We start from the raw sequence: 15,467 nt of genomic DNA, 5'->3' as shown, positions 1-15,467 counted from the left end.
CTCGCGCAAACGTTGCCAACAGTTGCGCACGTTCGCCAACAATTTCAAGTGGAACGAGTTGTTCGCCGCCACCGTTGGCGAACGTTGGCAACTTTAGGCGAACATACTTCTGAGGTGTTGGCGAGTGGTTTTTAAAATGGCGGACAAGCATACGGTATTATTTCTTTGTCACAAACATAATTACATTGTATTTTCGGTGGATGATAATGCAGATTTGGAATAACAAAGTTAATTAATTGATGTAATGATGTCAAAAAGAGGACTATTGCAGCAAAAACGAAGTTAAAAAAAAACATACATATGGTTCGTGCCATCTTCATTTCAGGGCGCCTCCATATTGACATCGCGTATACGCACCAATCGTTCAAACGATAAAAAAACGTTTGCGCGAACAGTTGCGAGTCGTTTGCGCGAGTGGAACGCACCCCTGGGACCACATATCCTAACATTTGTTTGGTCCCACACTCTAGTAAGAATGAAAAATTAAAACAAGATTATGGGTTCCTTCTACCTCTACTTGTACACTCGTCAGGGTTCATAAGACAGGACGTAAAGCCGAGGGACTACTTGTCCATGAGCGGTGCAGGGGTATATTTGTACAAAGTGCAAATAAAAAAGACTCATTGCTGCTTATATGTGAGCAGTGACCACTCCCCTAAAAAACCTCAACTGACGGGGAGGCGATGATGTTGCCGGGTAGTGAGTTCCACCAGATGACGGTTCTTGAGAAAAATGAGTTTGAGATTGACTGCACCCTACCTTGGATGATCTGATATTTATTTGGGTTCCATTTCCAACTTGCAGATATCTCAACTTGACAGTTTCAACACTCTCTTAGAGGATATCAGTGAGACCCTGAACGGCAACGACACCAGCCAGTTGATTTGTGGGAGTGTCGGTCGCATCATGAACTTCTCGGACATTGACTTCGGGGATGCGGCCTTGGGATGGGACTTCAACACCATCTCAAAGTCTGACGGGTCTAAAGGAGTGTTTGGAAATGGCTTGATGAATAACACCGACCCGGACGTGGGAAAGCCAGGAGGTATGCAAATGTTCTATTCTTGACTTGATTTAATCAGGCATGCAACTTTTCAGCTGATCAGCTGATTTCCTCTTTTTCTTTTCAAGACAGTGCCATAGAAAACTGAAAAACACTGTACAAAAGTATAGTGTGATCAGCCATTTTCCTCTTTTTTTTGCAATTAGAAAGTTGCATGTCTGTTTAATAACAATAATTTCTAGTTCTTGTATAGCGCATTCTTGTACAGTGCAACATTGCGCTTTAATCTTTCTCAGCTCCCTGAGGAGTGTACAGTGAGCTTGAGCTGCCGTGGTGCTCAGAAAGCTTTTTTTAACACAATATCAACCTTTACCTGCACAGTTGATTTGATTTTGGGTTGAACAAAGAAAACTTGAGCAGAGGAATCAGGGGTCAAAATTGCCACTAGCGCGCTACATAGACCGTGACTACCAGATTTACAGCCTGGCTATTCATTTATCCAGTTTGATAGCCCGGCAGGCTAGTGGAAAAATATATGCAAAAATCAACATCACAAACAATATTGAACTGTGCTGATGGAATTGTAAAATGAAATACTTTCGGTGATCAGTTTGTGCTGTGACTCAAGAAGTAATGTGTTTTTCGGGCTACATGTACCAAACTCTCATCAGGGCTACATTTTGAGTTACTACATTGTACCTTTTGTAGCCCTGCTGACTACCATGAAAATACACTTCATTTCAACCCCTGGGAATCCCTATTGACCCCTTGCACGCGCGTCACACGCGGCGACTGATGCCACGCTCACCATGTTGGTGGGCAAGTTAGGTTTACGTGTATTAAGGCCGCGTCGTCTAAAATGCGCACTTCACTGCATAACGCACAGCATACTCTATATGCATAGAGTTATATTTGAAAACGCACAGTGAAATTGCCCACCAGTATGGCGCATTCCAGATTTTTTTGATGATGACGTCAGGTGAAATGGGTCAATAGGAAGGTACAACCTTTTTATTTCAATGTGTTCAAAACGTACACTGCTCCAAAAGTGATGACTGAGCCCAAGCCAGAGTCAGACCTGAAGCCGAGGTTTTGGAACTAGATGGTATTGACACTCCTGGCACAAAAAGAGAGTAAACAAAATAGTAGTTTGAATTATGAAAGCTAAAGTAATGTACTTATTTAATTGTATAGATGACTGCCAATGGGTCCATCAGATTGAAGCAACGGAGACGGGCCGTATAATTTGGGAGAGGATGAAACCCATGGTGCAGGGGTACATTCTATTTACCCCTGACACTAAAGCCACAAAGAGGATCATGAAAGAGGTATTTTGAGACATTTTGTTTAAAGGAACATTGCAGAATTGGTCAGCAAAAAATCATCTCAGATCACAGATTTACATAAAACATACACAGAAACGTCATACATGTACAATGTGAAATCAATAAAACTTTTTTCTTGCATGGAGGTTTTCGCTCTGTGCGCATTTTATTCAGGTCTCAAAATCAAATTTGTGGAAAATTACTTCTTTCTCGAAAACTACCTCACTTCAGAGGGAGCCGTTTCTCACAATGTTTTATACCATCAACCTCTCCCCATTACTTGTCACAAAGAAAGGTTTTATGGTAATAATTATTTTGTGAAATTACCAATAGTGTCCACTGTCTTTAAGAAGGTGCGCTCTTTTTAATACCGATGTTGTGCAAAACGTATAATCGGTTTTTCACTATTTTTTCGTGACCCAGATGGCCGATCCATCTCAAACTTCTACAGGTTTGTACTGTCAGTTTATGTGTATGGTGGATGACATAAAGTGCTTACACTGCCAGCAACTGTTTTGTTAGCAAAAAACAATTCTGTAACGTGCCTCAAGAAGAGGGAGGGGGATACTTTGAGAGTCTAAATTGACCAAAATGATTTCAAAATACGTTGGTGGTTCTTTTTCCCATATTCTCTATAGGCTGAACGCCCTTTGACCTCTATCCAGCTCTATGAAGACCTAGCGAAGCGGTGGCTGAAATATTCACCAACACTGAGATCCTTTGTCCAGGAAAGCACAGCCTTTGATTTGATCAATGTAAGTTTTTTGGTGGTTTGTTTCATATTATATACATTTTTTTTTTTTGGCTCTGTAAAGGCAAAGTAAAGGTACAATGTACTTTGGCTCAGACTGAACAAAGGAGTTTCTAAAGTTAGTTTTGAAGCTGGAGAGAGTGCATAGTATACAAATATTGACTGCTTCGAGTGCTATGGTTAAAACTATGACTCCCGAGGTGATCCCCGGAGCGTTCTATTTTCCCGAGGCGAAGCCGAGGGAAAATAGAACGCTACGGGGATCACCGAGGGAGTCATAGTTTTTAACCATTGCACGAGTAAAAGCAGTCAATATTTGTTTTATAACACCCCAAACATTTCTAAATACTGTACTATTATTATTAAGTTACAGACCACGGACGACGCGAATACAGATTGCAAACACTTTTACTTACTGTGTTGTTGCATTTAGTGTCGTGCAAGCCGAAGTGGTTACAGACTATTAATTTATCATCCCAGTACACGCAACGGACATCTGGGTACTGCACGCCATGTGCTAGTCTGTCGGACTAGCGCATGGCAAACCGACGCTCTATCACACGGCCGTCGTCTGGCAAAACTAAGACATGTCATGTGACGCGCTCTAAACCAATGAGCAGGCAGAATACTTGCAAGGGGTGTTATAAAGTTATATATAAGAACTAGAGGGTGCACTGGCCTATATACGCGGCCCGGCATGCGCGCATGTGACCATTTTCTAAGTTGACAAAACAGCATAGCACAGCTTGTGTCCGTGCGGCCGTTTCTCACTATGTTTTATACTACCAACCTCTCCCCATTACTCGTTCCCAAGTAAGGTTTTATGCTAATAGCTATTTTGAGTAATTACCAATAGTGTCCACTGCCTTTAAAGACCAAATCGACAATGATTGGTTTTAATTCCTCATCAATACCTAGGAGTTTATGGATAATCCAGAGTTGGTGGACCAAATGAACGACCAGTTGAACACAAACGCCACCGTGGATCCAGCCTTTCTGATTAATCTACTCAAAGACGCCCAAAGCAATAAGAGCGAGAACTACACCCAGATGTGGCTCAGTGCCATCGATTCCATGGATATGATCGCCAACGCATCGGTCAAAATTCTCAAGGTAAGGCCGTGTGCGAAACGGGGACCTCAGCTACAGCTACGGCTAGATCGCGCGCGTGTGCCTATTCTTCAATACTGGTAGACGTGCTGATCTAGCTGTCGCAGTAGCTTAAGTTGCCGTTTCGAACATGGCCTAAGTTTGTTCTAGCCCAAAGTTCTTTTGAGTGACATAAACAACCAATGTTGCCCACTTTGTTTGACCACTCTAGCAACACACACATTGGCAGCTTGTGTTCAAAGTTTGACTTTGCAAACTTTTATTTTTACCTTGAAGAGTTTATTTTAGAGCATAGTAAATAATAAAATCGATCTAACTTATTGAATTTGCATTCATATATTTAAAAAAATCAATTAAATCAGCCAACAAATGTCAAAGTCTTTGGTCTTTGTATCTCCAGTGTGATCTGTGCACCCAAACACGTTTGTATACACAACCTTGGCTGGGTAGCTGTTTGGCATTTTGGATTGTATAATTGCAGCCATACATGTATTTTCTTTTACCATCTTTTGGTGTGGAGGGTGATCATACATGTAGTAGTGTACCAATACCAGATTTTTTTTTCTCATTTCAGTGTGTAAACTTGGACAAGATGATAGGGTTTGATACGGAGGCAGAATTAAGCGACGCAGCTAGGGAGTTGCAGGGCAATCACACTTTCTGGGGAGGTAAGAACAAATCAAGCAACTTGAGAGTGTCACCTGTGTAGGAACATAACACATTTTGAGTAGATTTTTGGGTTGCCTTTTTAATAATAATAATAATAGTAATATAGCTCAGTTTTTTCATAGACATTCTGGGCCCAATTTCATGGCTCTGCTTACCGTAAGCACGGAATCGGCGCTTACGGAAGCAGGGAATTCTGTGCTTACGGCACGAGTTAGCGGCGAATTTGGGCGTACTCCACTTTACTAAGCATTCTACTCTTACAAGGCTAGCGCAGAAATTCGGCGCTTGCGCGTAAGCGGGGAATCGCGATCGTAAGGGCAGAATTCAGCGGTAAGCAGAGCCATGAAATTGGGCCCTGATGGCATCGTGTTTATGTGTGTTGATGAGCAGCCTTGCTACCATGTGTGTGCAGTAGGTCATTGATATCTCTTATCACTAGCGCCAGGTGCTTAGCAAACAAAAATTGCTTAGCGTGAAATTTCTGCCTTGATAAAAACAGGACTACCAACCAAATTTCCATTTGTTGCATGCTGCTTGTTGCAGGTATTCAGCTGTTGTTTGCGTATCCTGAAAATGACAAGAACATTTGCTCGGTAATCCTGTTGTTATGAAGGCAAAAATTTCATGCCAAGCAAATTGTTGTGCTTGGCAGCTCTATGAAATTGGGCCCTGGTAGGTGATGTACTGAAAAAACAATGCTGATTGTTTCACAACAGTGTCTACTTTGTGTGTACACTTGTTGAAAACTTCTGAGCACTTACATATATTTTTGAGTTGTATAATTTGTTTTAACCCTTCCAATAAGTATAAATAGTATGTACTGTATACTCAATAATTTCCCAACTTCTGTGAAAAAAATCCACAGGTACATGTAAATCACTCTGGATGGATTCAAACCCATGACCTTTGCATTGCATGTGAAAAGAAGTGAAAGAAACAACTGAGCCAACCTAATCCCCTTGCATATGCAAAATACATTGTTATGCACCCCCGAACAAAGATATTGACAAAATATGGACACCGCCAACATAGGGCTAGATAGCTCAGTTGGTAGAGCGCCGGCACGATAAACCGGAGGTCGTTGGTTCAAATCCCACTCTAGTCAATTCTTTGTCCGTAAAGATGGCCCACTTTACACTGTGTGACCAAGTCTGTGCTTTGATCTTGAAGGTGCTGTGTTCAAAGGGTTTAATGACTCTCTTCACAATGACTCAATCCCACCTCATGTGAAATACAACTTGAGAATGGACAGCAGTATGGTGGCAAACACTGCCAAATTCAGAAACTCGTAAGTAGAATACTTTTACTGTTGTGACTGGAGATTCTGTCCACCCCAAGAACTCTGTTGAGTTTTGAATTTTGTTTTAAGTAATAACTAGTTCTTAAATAGATGATGTGACCTCTGACGTCACTCAAAAACCATAACATGATTCGCGCGCATACCGCCGGGCAAAACCTTTGTGTTTTGGCAGCCAGCTAGAAAGTGTATGCAATCTTACCATGACTACGCGTCTTTTTGGCCTGGCAAAACATGAAGTATACAGTGTTTTGTCAACAGAGGGTACATGTAGTTTGAATGTAAACATAGGTCACATCGTCTATAGCGCATTTCACAACCATGTCTCAATGCGCTTTACATTCATGCCCGGTCATTGGGCCAATAACTCGGCCATGACCCCCTAAAGAGGTTCACACACAGGCTTATAGGTTATTCTGTCCGTTTGGAGCAATGTGTGGGTTGGGGGGGAGGGGACAGAATGAAACTGAACCTCTCTTGAAAGAAAAATAATCCAGAAATCCTTTTTGTGTTTACTCACTGACGTTTCTAGTAATCTCATTTGCAATTATTGGGTTAAAATTTTTGCTAATTATTACAAATTCCCTGAGGAGTTCCCCAGAATTTGGTTATTTACCAGTCACACTGGAATAGCACTCTGCACTAGTGACGTCACAGGTGATGGGGGTTCATAATTTATAAACTCATTTGATTTTTCTTCTTTCTCTCTCTTTTGCTTTTACCTGTTTTTTCTAGTCTCTGGTATCCAGGGCCCATGAGCAGTGTTTTACTCCGAGGGCAGTATATAACTGGAGGATTTGTCTTCCTACAAGACATGATCGATCAAGGAATAATCAAAGCCTCGATCGGAACCACAGACGCCAATGCTGGTACCTACATACAGGAGTTCCCCTACCCCTGCTATATTGATGACATGTAAGTACTTGATCTGCAGGCTGCCGTCGATTAATCTTATCTCGAGTTAGGCTAACTTAGGATTACAGGCAGTGGACACTATTGGTAATTACTCAAAATAATTATCATCATAAAACCTTAATTGATGACGAGTAATGGAGAGAGGTTGATGGTATAAAATATTGTGAGAAACGGCTCCCTCTGAAGTGACATAGTTTTCGAGAAAGAAGTAATTTTCCACGAATTTGGTTTCGAGACCTCAAGTTTAGAACTTGAGGTCTCGAAATCAAGCATCTGAACGCACACAACTTCGTGCGACAAGGGTGTTTTTTTTATTCCATTATTATCTCGCAATTTCTACTACCGATTGAGCTCAAATTTTCACAGGTTTGTTATTTTATGCATATGTTGAGATACACCAAGTGTGAAGACTGGTCTTTGACAATTACCAATAGTGTCCAATGTCTTTGATCTTAAGGTTTACATGCTACAGTGCAGGGCTAGGACTCGTCCTACATATGTCTTAAGATTAATCCTAAATCGAGGGCTGGTTTGTTTGTTTATTTGTTTATTTGTTTGTTTTGATGATCTTCTCGTGAAGGGAACTCGGCAAACTCCCACAAGGGGACATAAATGTCAAGCTGGCAACAGCCAATCTCTCTCTCATACAAACATTGGTTGAACGCCTATGAATTGCACAAATTAATTGTGATTCAGTATTGCCTGGACATCAATACTTATTCTAGTCAGGATGAAGTCAGCGTTGCAAGTCCAGCGGTCTAACCACTGGTTATTGATAGTTGTATCTTTTAGGTGTGGACCACTTGCATTGGCCACCATGATTACAACAAGTAACAATAGCAGTGTGTGTTAAACAAGTACGTTGAGGTCTAGCAACAGTAGTAAGGGAAGCCATCAAAAATAAATTTAGCGGCTTCCTGTATCCCGTCGCGGTGCTCCCGCGAAGCGCCACGATTGTGTTTTTGTTGCGGCGCTCATACTGCCCAACTCTTGATGGCTTCTCTAAGATAAGATATAAAAAACTAAAATAACAATAATTTTGAATGAACGTATCTTCCAGTTTCATCCAGAACCTTGGCGCTGTTCTACCCCTCCTCATGATCCTCTCCTGGGTCTTCTCTGTCTCAATGATCATCAAGGGTATCGTCTTAGAGAAGGAGTTACGTCTCAAGGAGGTGATGAAGGTGATGGGAATGGGCAACGGAGTCCACTGGGTGGCCTGGTTCATTGATAGCTTCTTCATCATGTTCATCAGTAGCTGTCTACTCGTCGTTGTCTTAAAGGTGAGTTGGGAGCAGATCTGTTTGGGAAAATATGGGGGGGGGGGGACTATTTGAAAACAAAATGGTGTTTTAGCTGGTCTTCTGTAAAGTAAGCTATTTTGGAGAGTCCATCTTAAGTTGAAATATTTGGCTGATATCATGTTAAGTGAAGTCGATGGGGCACCTTTCATAAATTATAAATCCAATGTCCTTTTTAGCATGGCAACTTGTATTTAATTGCATTTCTGAAACCAGTCATAAACTATGTATGTGATGCGATCAAGCTAAATGTGTGGTTTGTCAGAAATATCAGTATGGAAAAAATAGGCTAACGGGTAAAGTTTTCAAGAATGTTCCTTTGTAAATTTTATTAAATTAAAATTGAAAATTCTCCCTCATCAATCCTCACCTCTCAGTCCGGCCACATCACAATCTTGACGGACGCTTCTATCTTGCTGCTGATGTTTGTCTCCTTCAGCATCTCTACCATCGCCCTCTGCTTCCTCATCAGCACCTTCTTCTCGACGGCGAACCTCTCGGCGGCTTGCGGTTCGGTCATCTTCTTCTTGACCTACGTGCCGTACACGATGGCGTACTCATGGAACGAAGTCATACCATACAATGGCAAGGTTGCCTTGGTAAGTGTAGTTGGGTTCCTGCCCATACATGGTCGTAGCAGAGCTGTCAGTTCTCCCTGATCCTGCATAATGTTCCCTGAAAATTATCAAATATTTCCAATTAATTTGTTCCAATGAACAAATTTTAAAACAACAATAATAACATGCATTTATATAGCGGTTAAACCAGGTTTTTAAGTGCTGAAACAAGAAGTGTACAATAACAAAAAAAATGACAATTTAAAGTGGGATGAAGAAACTGAATGGATTTAAGTAAGTGTGTTTTGAGAGCCGTTTAAATGAGTCCACAGTGTAGTTGAGGCACAGATGTGGATGGGAAGATTGTTCCAGAGAGTGGGAGTGGCGATTGAGAAGGAGCGGTTTCCATTGCGGGGGATAAGACCAGTGTTGAATTCCAGGTGGGCGGTGGATGATGATCGGAGAACACGAGATGTAGGTTGCTTCCTTGGAATAAGTAATTCTGAGATATATTTAGGGGCTAGACCATGTTTAACGTTGTATGCAAGTGTAGGAACTTTAAATTGGATCCTTTGAGACACAAATCTCCCTTGTTTTGGAAACTTTGTTCCTACGTACATGATGTATATTGATGTATATGGGATTCGTTGTATGAAAATCAAAATAATTGAGGTTGTTCTTTGGCCAATCATGTGCGCCATGCATATAAAATTGTCTTACCCATAAAGTTATATGTAAGAACTAGAGGGCGCACTGGCCTATATACGCGCTCCGGCATGCGCGCAGGCGGCCATTTTCTAAGTTGACAAAACTGGCATATCACAGCGCGTGTTTGTGTGGCCATTTTGTAAGTTGAACAAACAGCATCGCGTGAGCGTTCAATAAATAAAACCTCAAACGTGTATTTCATATCCAACGCGCGTGCAGAATGACGCGCTTGTCATCTTGCGGTCCCGTAAATTTGTGCACGAAGCATCACTCGTGCGCCCTCTAGTTCTTATATATAACTCTATGGTCTTACCACTCGACCACTGAGCTAGTCTGGTGGCTAGAGGGAATTTGAATCCTACAGTACGTGTTATACAGTGCTCAATACACATCAGTGTAAAGCCTGGTTCATACTTCCTGCGAATGTGATTGCGATACGAATGTTGACGTCACAAATTTGCAACGAAATTCCTATGAGTTGAGTTGTGCTCAACTCTCTTGCGAATATATCGCAGCAAAAGAGGAGTTGTGACGTCAAATTCACATCAAGTTCGCATCGCATTCGCATTCGCAGGAAGTATGAACCGGGCTTAAGGGTAAACCAAAATATGATTATCCTCGATGAAAAATTAACATTGATTTAATGTTGTTATTGTTGTTGTTGATGTATTTTCATGACAGTGCCTATCTAACACCATCGGCTTTGGGTACGCCAACATGTACCTGACCCTGTTTGAGATCCAAGGAACTGGGGTGACCTGGGCCAACATTAACACCAAGCCAATCACCGGTGGGGATGGAATGACCTTCCTAGAGGTCATCTTGATGCTGTGGCTTGACACGATACTCTACCTTGTACTCACATGGTACATTGAAGCAGTTCATCCAGGTACTTAAGATGTTTAGGTTTGAGACATTGTAGAATCACACACGGGTCAAGTTCACGCAAGGACCAATGTTAATTTCATTGCATCCCAGGTAAAAATTCCAGTTGAACCCAGTTAACTGGGGTCAACTGGTTCAACTGGGTAGTGACCAAACTCGTCCATTTTCCATATTAACCAACTGGTTTGGACTAGGTTTAACTGTGTTCAACTAGGTTGAAATTATAAACCAGTTGGTTTCTGTCCATTTTCCATATTAAACCAACTGGTTTTAACTGTGCTTAACTAGTCTATCAACTGGTTTTCAACTAGGTTCAACTAGAATTTTGACCTGGGATTTCAATTATTTGCCAGAAAACATGAACAATCAAAATGCAAATCAAAAGATCGGCAAGAACAAGCAATACAATTGACTCTTGTCATGTCATGTCAAAGCGACCGGCAACTCAACGTGCATTGTCATTTTGTGATAGGTGGTTCTCTTTGCACTGTGCTATATGAAAACGGCTATTGATAACTAGCCATGAAGCCATGCCCAGAAGGCTGGTTCCAAATAGTCAACAAGAGTAGTCCAACAATCATTGCCTAAACAGAGTCGGGCTAATGTAGTTGAAGTAGACCAAAAGACCTGGGCTTAATTTTATAGCGCTGCTAAGCACAACAATTTGCTAAGCATGAAATTTCTTCCTTGATAAAAACAGGATTACCAGCCAAATTTCCACTTGTTGCATATTGCTTGTTACTGGTATTTAGCTGTTGTTTGCTTATCCTGAAAATCACTTTGGAAATTTTGAGGGTAATCATGTTTTCATCAAGGCAGAAAGTTCATGCTAAGCAAATTTTTGTGCTTAGCAGCTCTATGAAACTGGGCCCTGAATGGAAGTTTAGACCAAGAGGATACAGTAACCAGTTTTTTTCAGGAGTTGTCATTTTTGTGCAATTGCATCCCTGTTCTGCACAAATGAGGTCTTCATCATCACTGTGTTTACTTTGTGTGCGTAAATAGTAACTTTTCTGTGTTTGGATAGGTGCTTATGGAATGCCCAGACCCTGGTACTTCCCATGCCAGCGTTCCTACTGGTTCGGTACAGACGGCGTGGATGCTACAGAGGCAGACATGATCCCTATGACATCAAGTGGTGTCGACCCTATGCCAGGTAGGCATTGTGTGATTTATTCTCAACAGGGGGCACTACACTATGTTGAGTAGGATTTGAAACTTTGCATGGTGGAAATACGATATGGAAAGGTTTGCGGTAACGCCATGTAATGAGTAACTCTCATGAGTTGGGGTGGTTCTGAAAAGAGAAGAACAGTTTTTGTTCTCCAGGGTTTTTGTTCTCCAGAAGACGATCAGAGCATACTGATCGAAACGTCGAGTTAAACCAACGGTTCTTTTCTTTTCAGAACCACCCAAACTCATCAGAGTTACATGTAGTCATTACCTGGTGTTTCTGCAAACCTTTCCATACACTATGTTGATTGGGGTTTCAGTCCCTTCTTGACTGTGGAATAAGGGTTTTAATTTTGTTGTTGTCTTCCTTCTTCTCGCTTGGCTCTGATAAGAATGTTGAGAATACATATCCAAAGCCAAATCACAATCTATAGAAAACAAACCAATACAAAACCCATGACAATTGGGTGATTGGGAACACGTGGGCCCAACTTATAAAACTGTTGAGCAGAATATACTGTTAGTAAAATAAGGAGGTGGGCACCAGTTGCAACAAATTAAATCTTTAGGAATTCATGTTGAGAATGCACATCCAAAGCCAAATCCCAGTCAATAGAAAAACAAACCAATACAAAACCCATGACAATTGGGGGATTGGGAACATCTGGGCCCAACTTATAAAACTGTTAAGCTGAAAATACTGCTTAGAAAATCTCTTTTGCTTTTAGCTAAAAATGAGGTAGGCACCAGTTGCAACAATGTAGATCTTTAGGAATTTGGGAGATGAAATGTCTCTGAAAATTGTCTCTCTTTATACTGTCGGAAAGCTGCTGTAGGTTTTTAGCCCAAAATTTGTAATGCCATTTATTGGAAGAGTGATTACCAACTGTTTCAATTGTTTACTTGGAGCAGAGGAGCCTGATTTTGAGCGGGAACCAACACACCTCAAGTTAGGAGCTTCTATCTGCAACCTGTTCAAGGTCTACAAGACTGGCAAGAAGCTGGCTGTGAATGACTTGAGTATCAACTTCTATGAAGGACAGATTACCTCTTTCCTTGGGCATAATGGAGCAGGGAAGACCACTACCATGTGAGTATGATACAACCTCTTGGTTAGAGAAAGCAAAGCAATGTTTGCTGTGGTGGGACTTGAAACAAAGACCTCTCAGGTCCCTGTAGTAATTTTTTAAATATTTTTTTTAATGCAAGTTTGCCTAAAACAAGGCTAAAAGCCACTCTAGGTTAAGGGCTACAAGGAAGAAAACATAGAAATGCAGAAACTCAGTGGAGCTGAAGGTAGGAATTGATATTCCTCTGAAAAGATGGCAGATCATAGGATGAAGGGAAACATGCACCAGGCAAGGAGTTCCAAAGAGATGCAGTACGAGGGAAAAAGCTACTGGAGTAGCTCTTTGTTTTACATCTCGAGAACAAGCTGAAAGCCTGGTCTCACGCTATTGAGCAAGTCATTTGATTGATTAGGATTTGGCAGACTAAGTTTAACGCACCATATCAAGTCCCCCCTTCTTGTTTGTTTTTGCCTTTTTCCACTCCACAAAACTTTTCATAAAACATTTTTGATATTTCTTCCATCATGTCCATGCCGAGTGTATACAATTTCTAGATCTTTTTCAACTAGTTGGTACACTCATTCTATGCTTACCTTGTTTAGTGAAATTCCTTTATTCCACAGTGGTGATTTTAATGTTTTCCTCTATACCGTGCATAAAACACTTCCATATAATAAAACTCATCGATACCAACAGGTCAATTCTGACAGGGTTGTTCCCACCGACAGCGGGCACGGCTTACATCTATGGCAAGAACATCCTTACGGATATCAGCAGCATACGCAAGAGTTTAGGCATGTGCCCTCAACACAATGTGCTATTTGATCAGTAAGTATGCCTTGTTTTTGTGTCGGGGCGTGTCATGGCTGAGCGGCTGCGTCCTTCTTATGGGACATACATGTAAAGCTGTAGGTCCCGTGTGTTGTGTAATGCCTATGAAAGAACACGCACACTTTTGATAATTACTCAAAATAGTTGTTAGCATAAAATACAAACAAGCGATGGAGAGCTGTTGATAGTATAAAACATTGCAAGAAACGGCTGGCGTAGTTTTTGAGAAAGAGGGAAACTTCTCACTCAATTAGTAAAAGACTTCAGGCCTCAAGCCTTTATTAGGCATCTGAAAGCACACACATTTGTGTTTTTCTTTCTTTTTATTCTCTTGCAAGTTGATGACAAATGCAGTCACAATTTACACAGATTGTTGATTTGTTGCATATGTTGGGATGCACCAAGTGAGAATACTGGTATTTGATAACAACCAAATAAGTCAAGTGCCTTTAACAATACTGACAAACACAAACATGTGGTTAAGTGCAACTTCGGGTTGATTAAAATGTGTAATCTCTAAATGTCCTTAAAATGGTAAAAACTATGAATGACCCTTAATTGTTATTCTTGACTTTTTTGTTGTTCTCAGCATGACCGTGGCAGAGCATTTGTGGTTCTATGCTAGAGTCAAAGGAGCGACTAACGCTGAAGTGGCCGTGGAAATGGAAGAAATGCTGAAACATCTGAACCTCCCTCACAAGAGAAATGAGAAAACCACTAGTCTCTCCGGTGAGTACTGACTTAGAATGGCCATTTTAAATTTTCTCCCATTCAAATGAGTGTAACAAAAGCTAGGTTAGAGAGGAGAAATAGACAGATGATTAAAGAATTAGAACTGTCATTGATATTGTGTATAGAGGGAACCAGACAGAAATGGCCAACTTCATTTTCCCTCATCAAAATGAATGTAGCTAAAGCAAGACTGGAAGGAGAAATAGACGGGTGCCTCTCACTAAGTGAGAATTTGAACTGTCATTGACATTATGTAAATAGGGTATCAGACAGAAATGGCCAAACCATGATAAGGGTGTGATTAATCCATCTTTTTACTGCGCTCCTTTCCGATGACCAATTGAGTCAAAATTTTCACAGATTTGTTATTTTATGCATATATGGTGGGATACACCAAGTGATAATACTGGTCTTTGACAATTACCAAACATGTCCAGTGCCGTTAAAACACTTGAGTATACTAAAATAATATTATTTATCTTTTGGTTTCTATAGGTGGAATGAAACGGAAGCTGTCCATTGCGATGGCTTTCGTTGCTGGGTCCAAGACAGTCATCTTGGATGAGCCAACGGCCGGTGTAGATCCTTATGCTAGACGAGAGATATGGGATCTTCTAAGCAAATACAAAGAAGGTATGTACATGTTTGTGGTGTTTTGAGGTGGGTGGGGGTTTTCGTGGAGGTTTTGGGGTTTTGGTGGAGTTTTGTTGGGGGTTTGTGGAGAGAGGTTTAGTGTGGGAGAGGAGTTCTTTAAACTTTGACTTTCAGTTGTTTTTTGCTACATACATTTTAATACACCCCGATGCCTTGGCCACCAGGGCCCAATTTCATGGCTCTGCTTACCGCCGAATTATGCGCTTACGATCACGACTCCCCGTTTGACATGCTAGCGCCGAATTTCTGTGCTAGCCTTGTAAGCGTAGAATGCCTAGTAACAAGGAGTGTGCACGCGCACAAGCAAAAATTCGTCGCCAACCCGTGAAATACGCTTGCTGTAAGCACAGAATTCCCTGCTTCCGTAAGCGCCGATTCTGTGCTTAGGGTAAGCAGAGCCATGAAATTCGGCCCAGAATTTGAGTTAAGGGCACCAGACTGCTTGATAATAATAGTATGATACATTTGTGTAGTGTATATTGCAGG

The 15,467-nt window shown here is 41.2% G+C and overlaps 1 protein-coding gene and 1 non-coding gene across 4 annotated transcripts in view; both read left to right on the top strand.

Moving 5' to 3' along the window:
- LOC139946603 (phospholipid-transporting ATPase ABCA1-like) overlaps positions 1–15,467 on the top strand; it is an 80,579-nt gene that overhangs the window by 30,456 nt on the left and 34,656 nt on the right. For all 3 annotated transcript variants that reach the window (XM_071944303.1, XM_071944302.1, XM_071944301.1), the window contains exons 12-26: positions 805–1,045; positions 2,198–2,331; positions 2,967–3,083; positions 3,998–4,192; positions 4,764–4,857; positions 6,029–6,146; positions 6,891–7,070; positions 8,131–8,353; positions 8,749–8,970; positions 10,318–10,525; positions 11,549–11,677; positions 12,607–12,784; positions 13,461–13,592; positions 14,185–14,324; positions 14,823–14,960. In XM_071944303.1, the coding sequence (XP_071800404.1) occupies positions 805–1,045; positions 2,198–2,331; positions 2,967–3,083; positions 3,998–4,192; positions 4,764–4,857; positions 6,029–6,146; positions 6,891–7,070; positions 8,131–8,353; positions 8,749–8,970; positions 10,318–10,525; positions 11,549–11,677; positions 12,607–12,784; positions 13,461–13,592; positions 14,185–14,324; positions 14,823–14,960 (2,449 nt within the window). The remainder of the gene's footprint in view (positions 1–804; positions 1,046–2,197; positions 2,332–2,966; positions 3,084–3,997; positions 4,193–4,763; positions 4,858–6,028; positions 6,147–6,890; positions 7,071–8,130; positions 8,354–8,748; positions 8,971–10,317; positions 10,526–11,548; positions 11,678–12,606; positions 12,785–13,460; positions 13,593–14,184; positions 14,325–14,822; positions 14,961–15,467) is intronic.
- Positions 5,891–5,963, top strand: Trnai-gau (transfer RNA isoleucine (anticodon GAU)). The gene has a single exon. It is a non-coding gene; the product is annotated as a tRNA-Ile (tRNA).

This window comes from Asterias amurensis, chromosome 13 (genome assembly GCF_032118995.1).
Source record: "Asterias amurensis chromosome 13, ASM3211899v1".
NCBI classification, from domain to species: Eukaryota; Metazoa; Echinodermata; class Asteroidea; order Forcipulatida; family Asteriidae; genus Asterias; species Asterias amurensis.
Note: the sequence above shows the minus strand (reverse complement) of the source record. Positions and strands in the feature narration are given on the sequence as shown.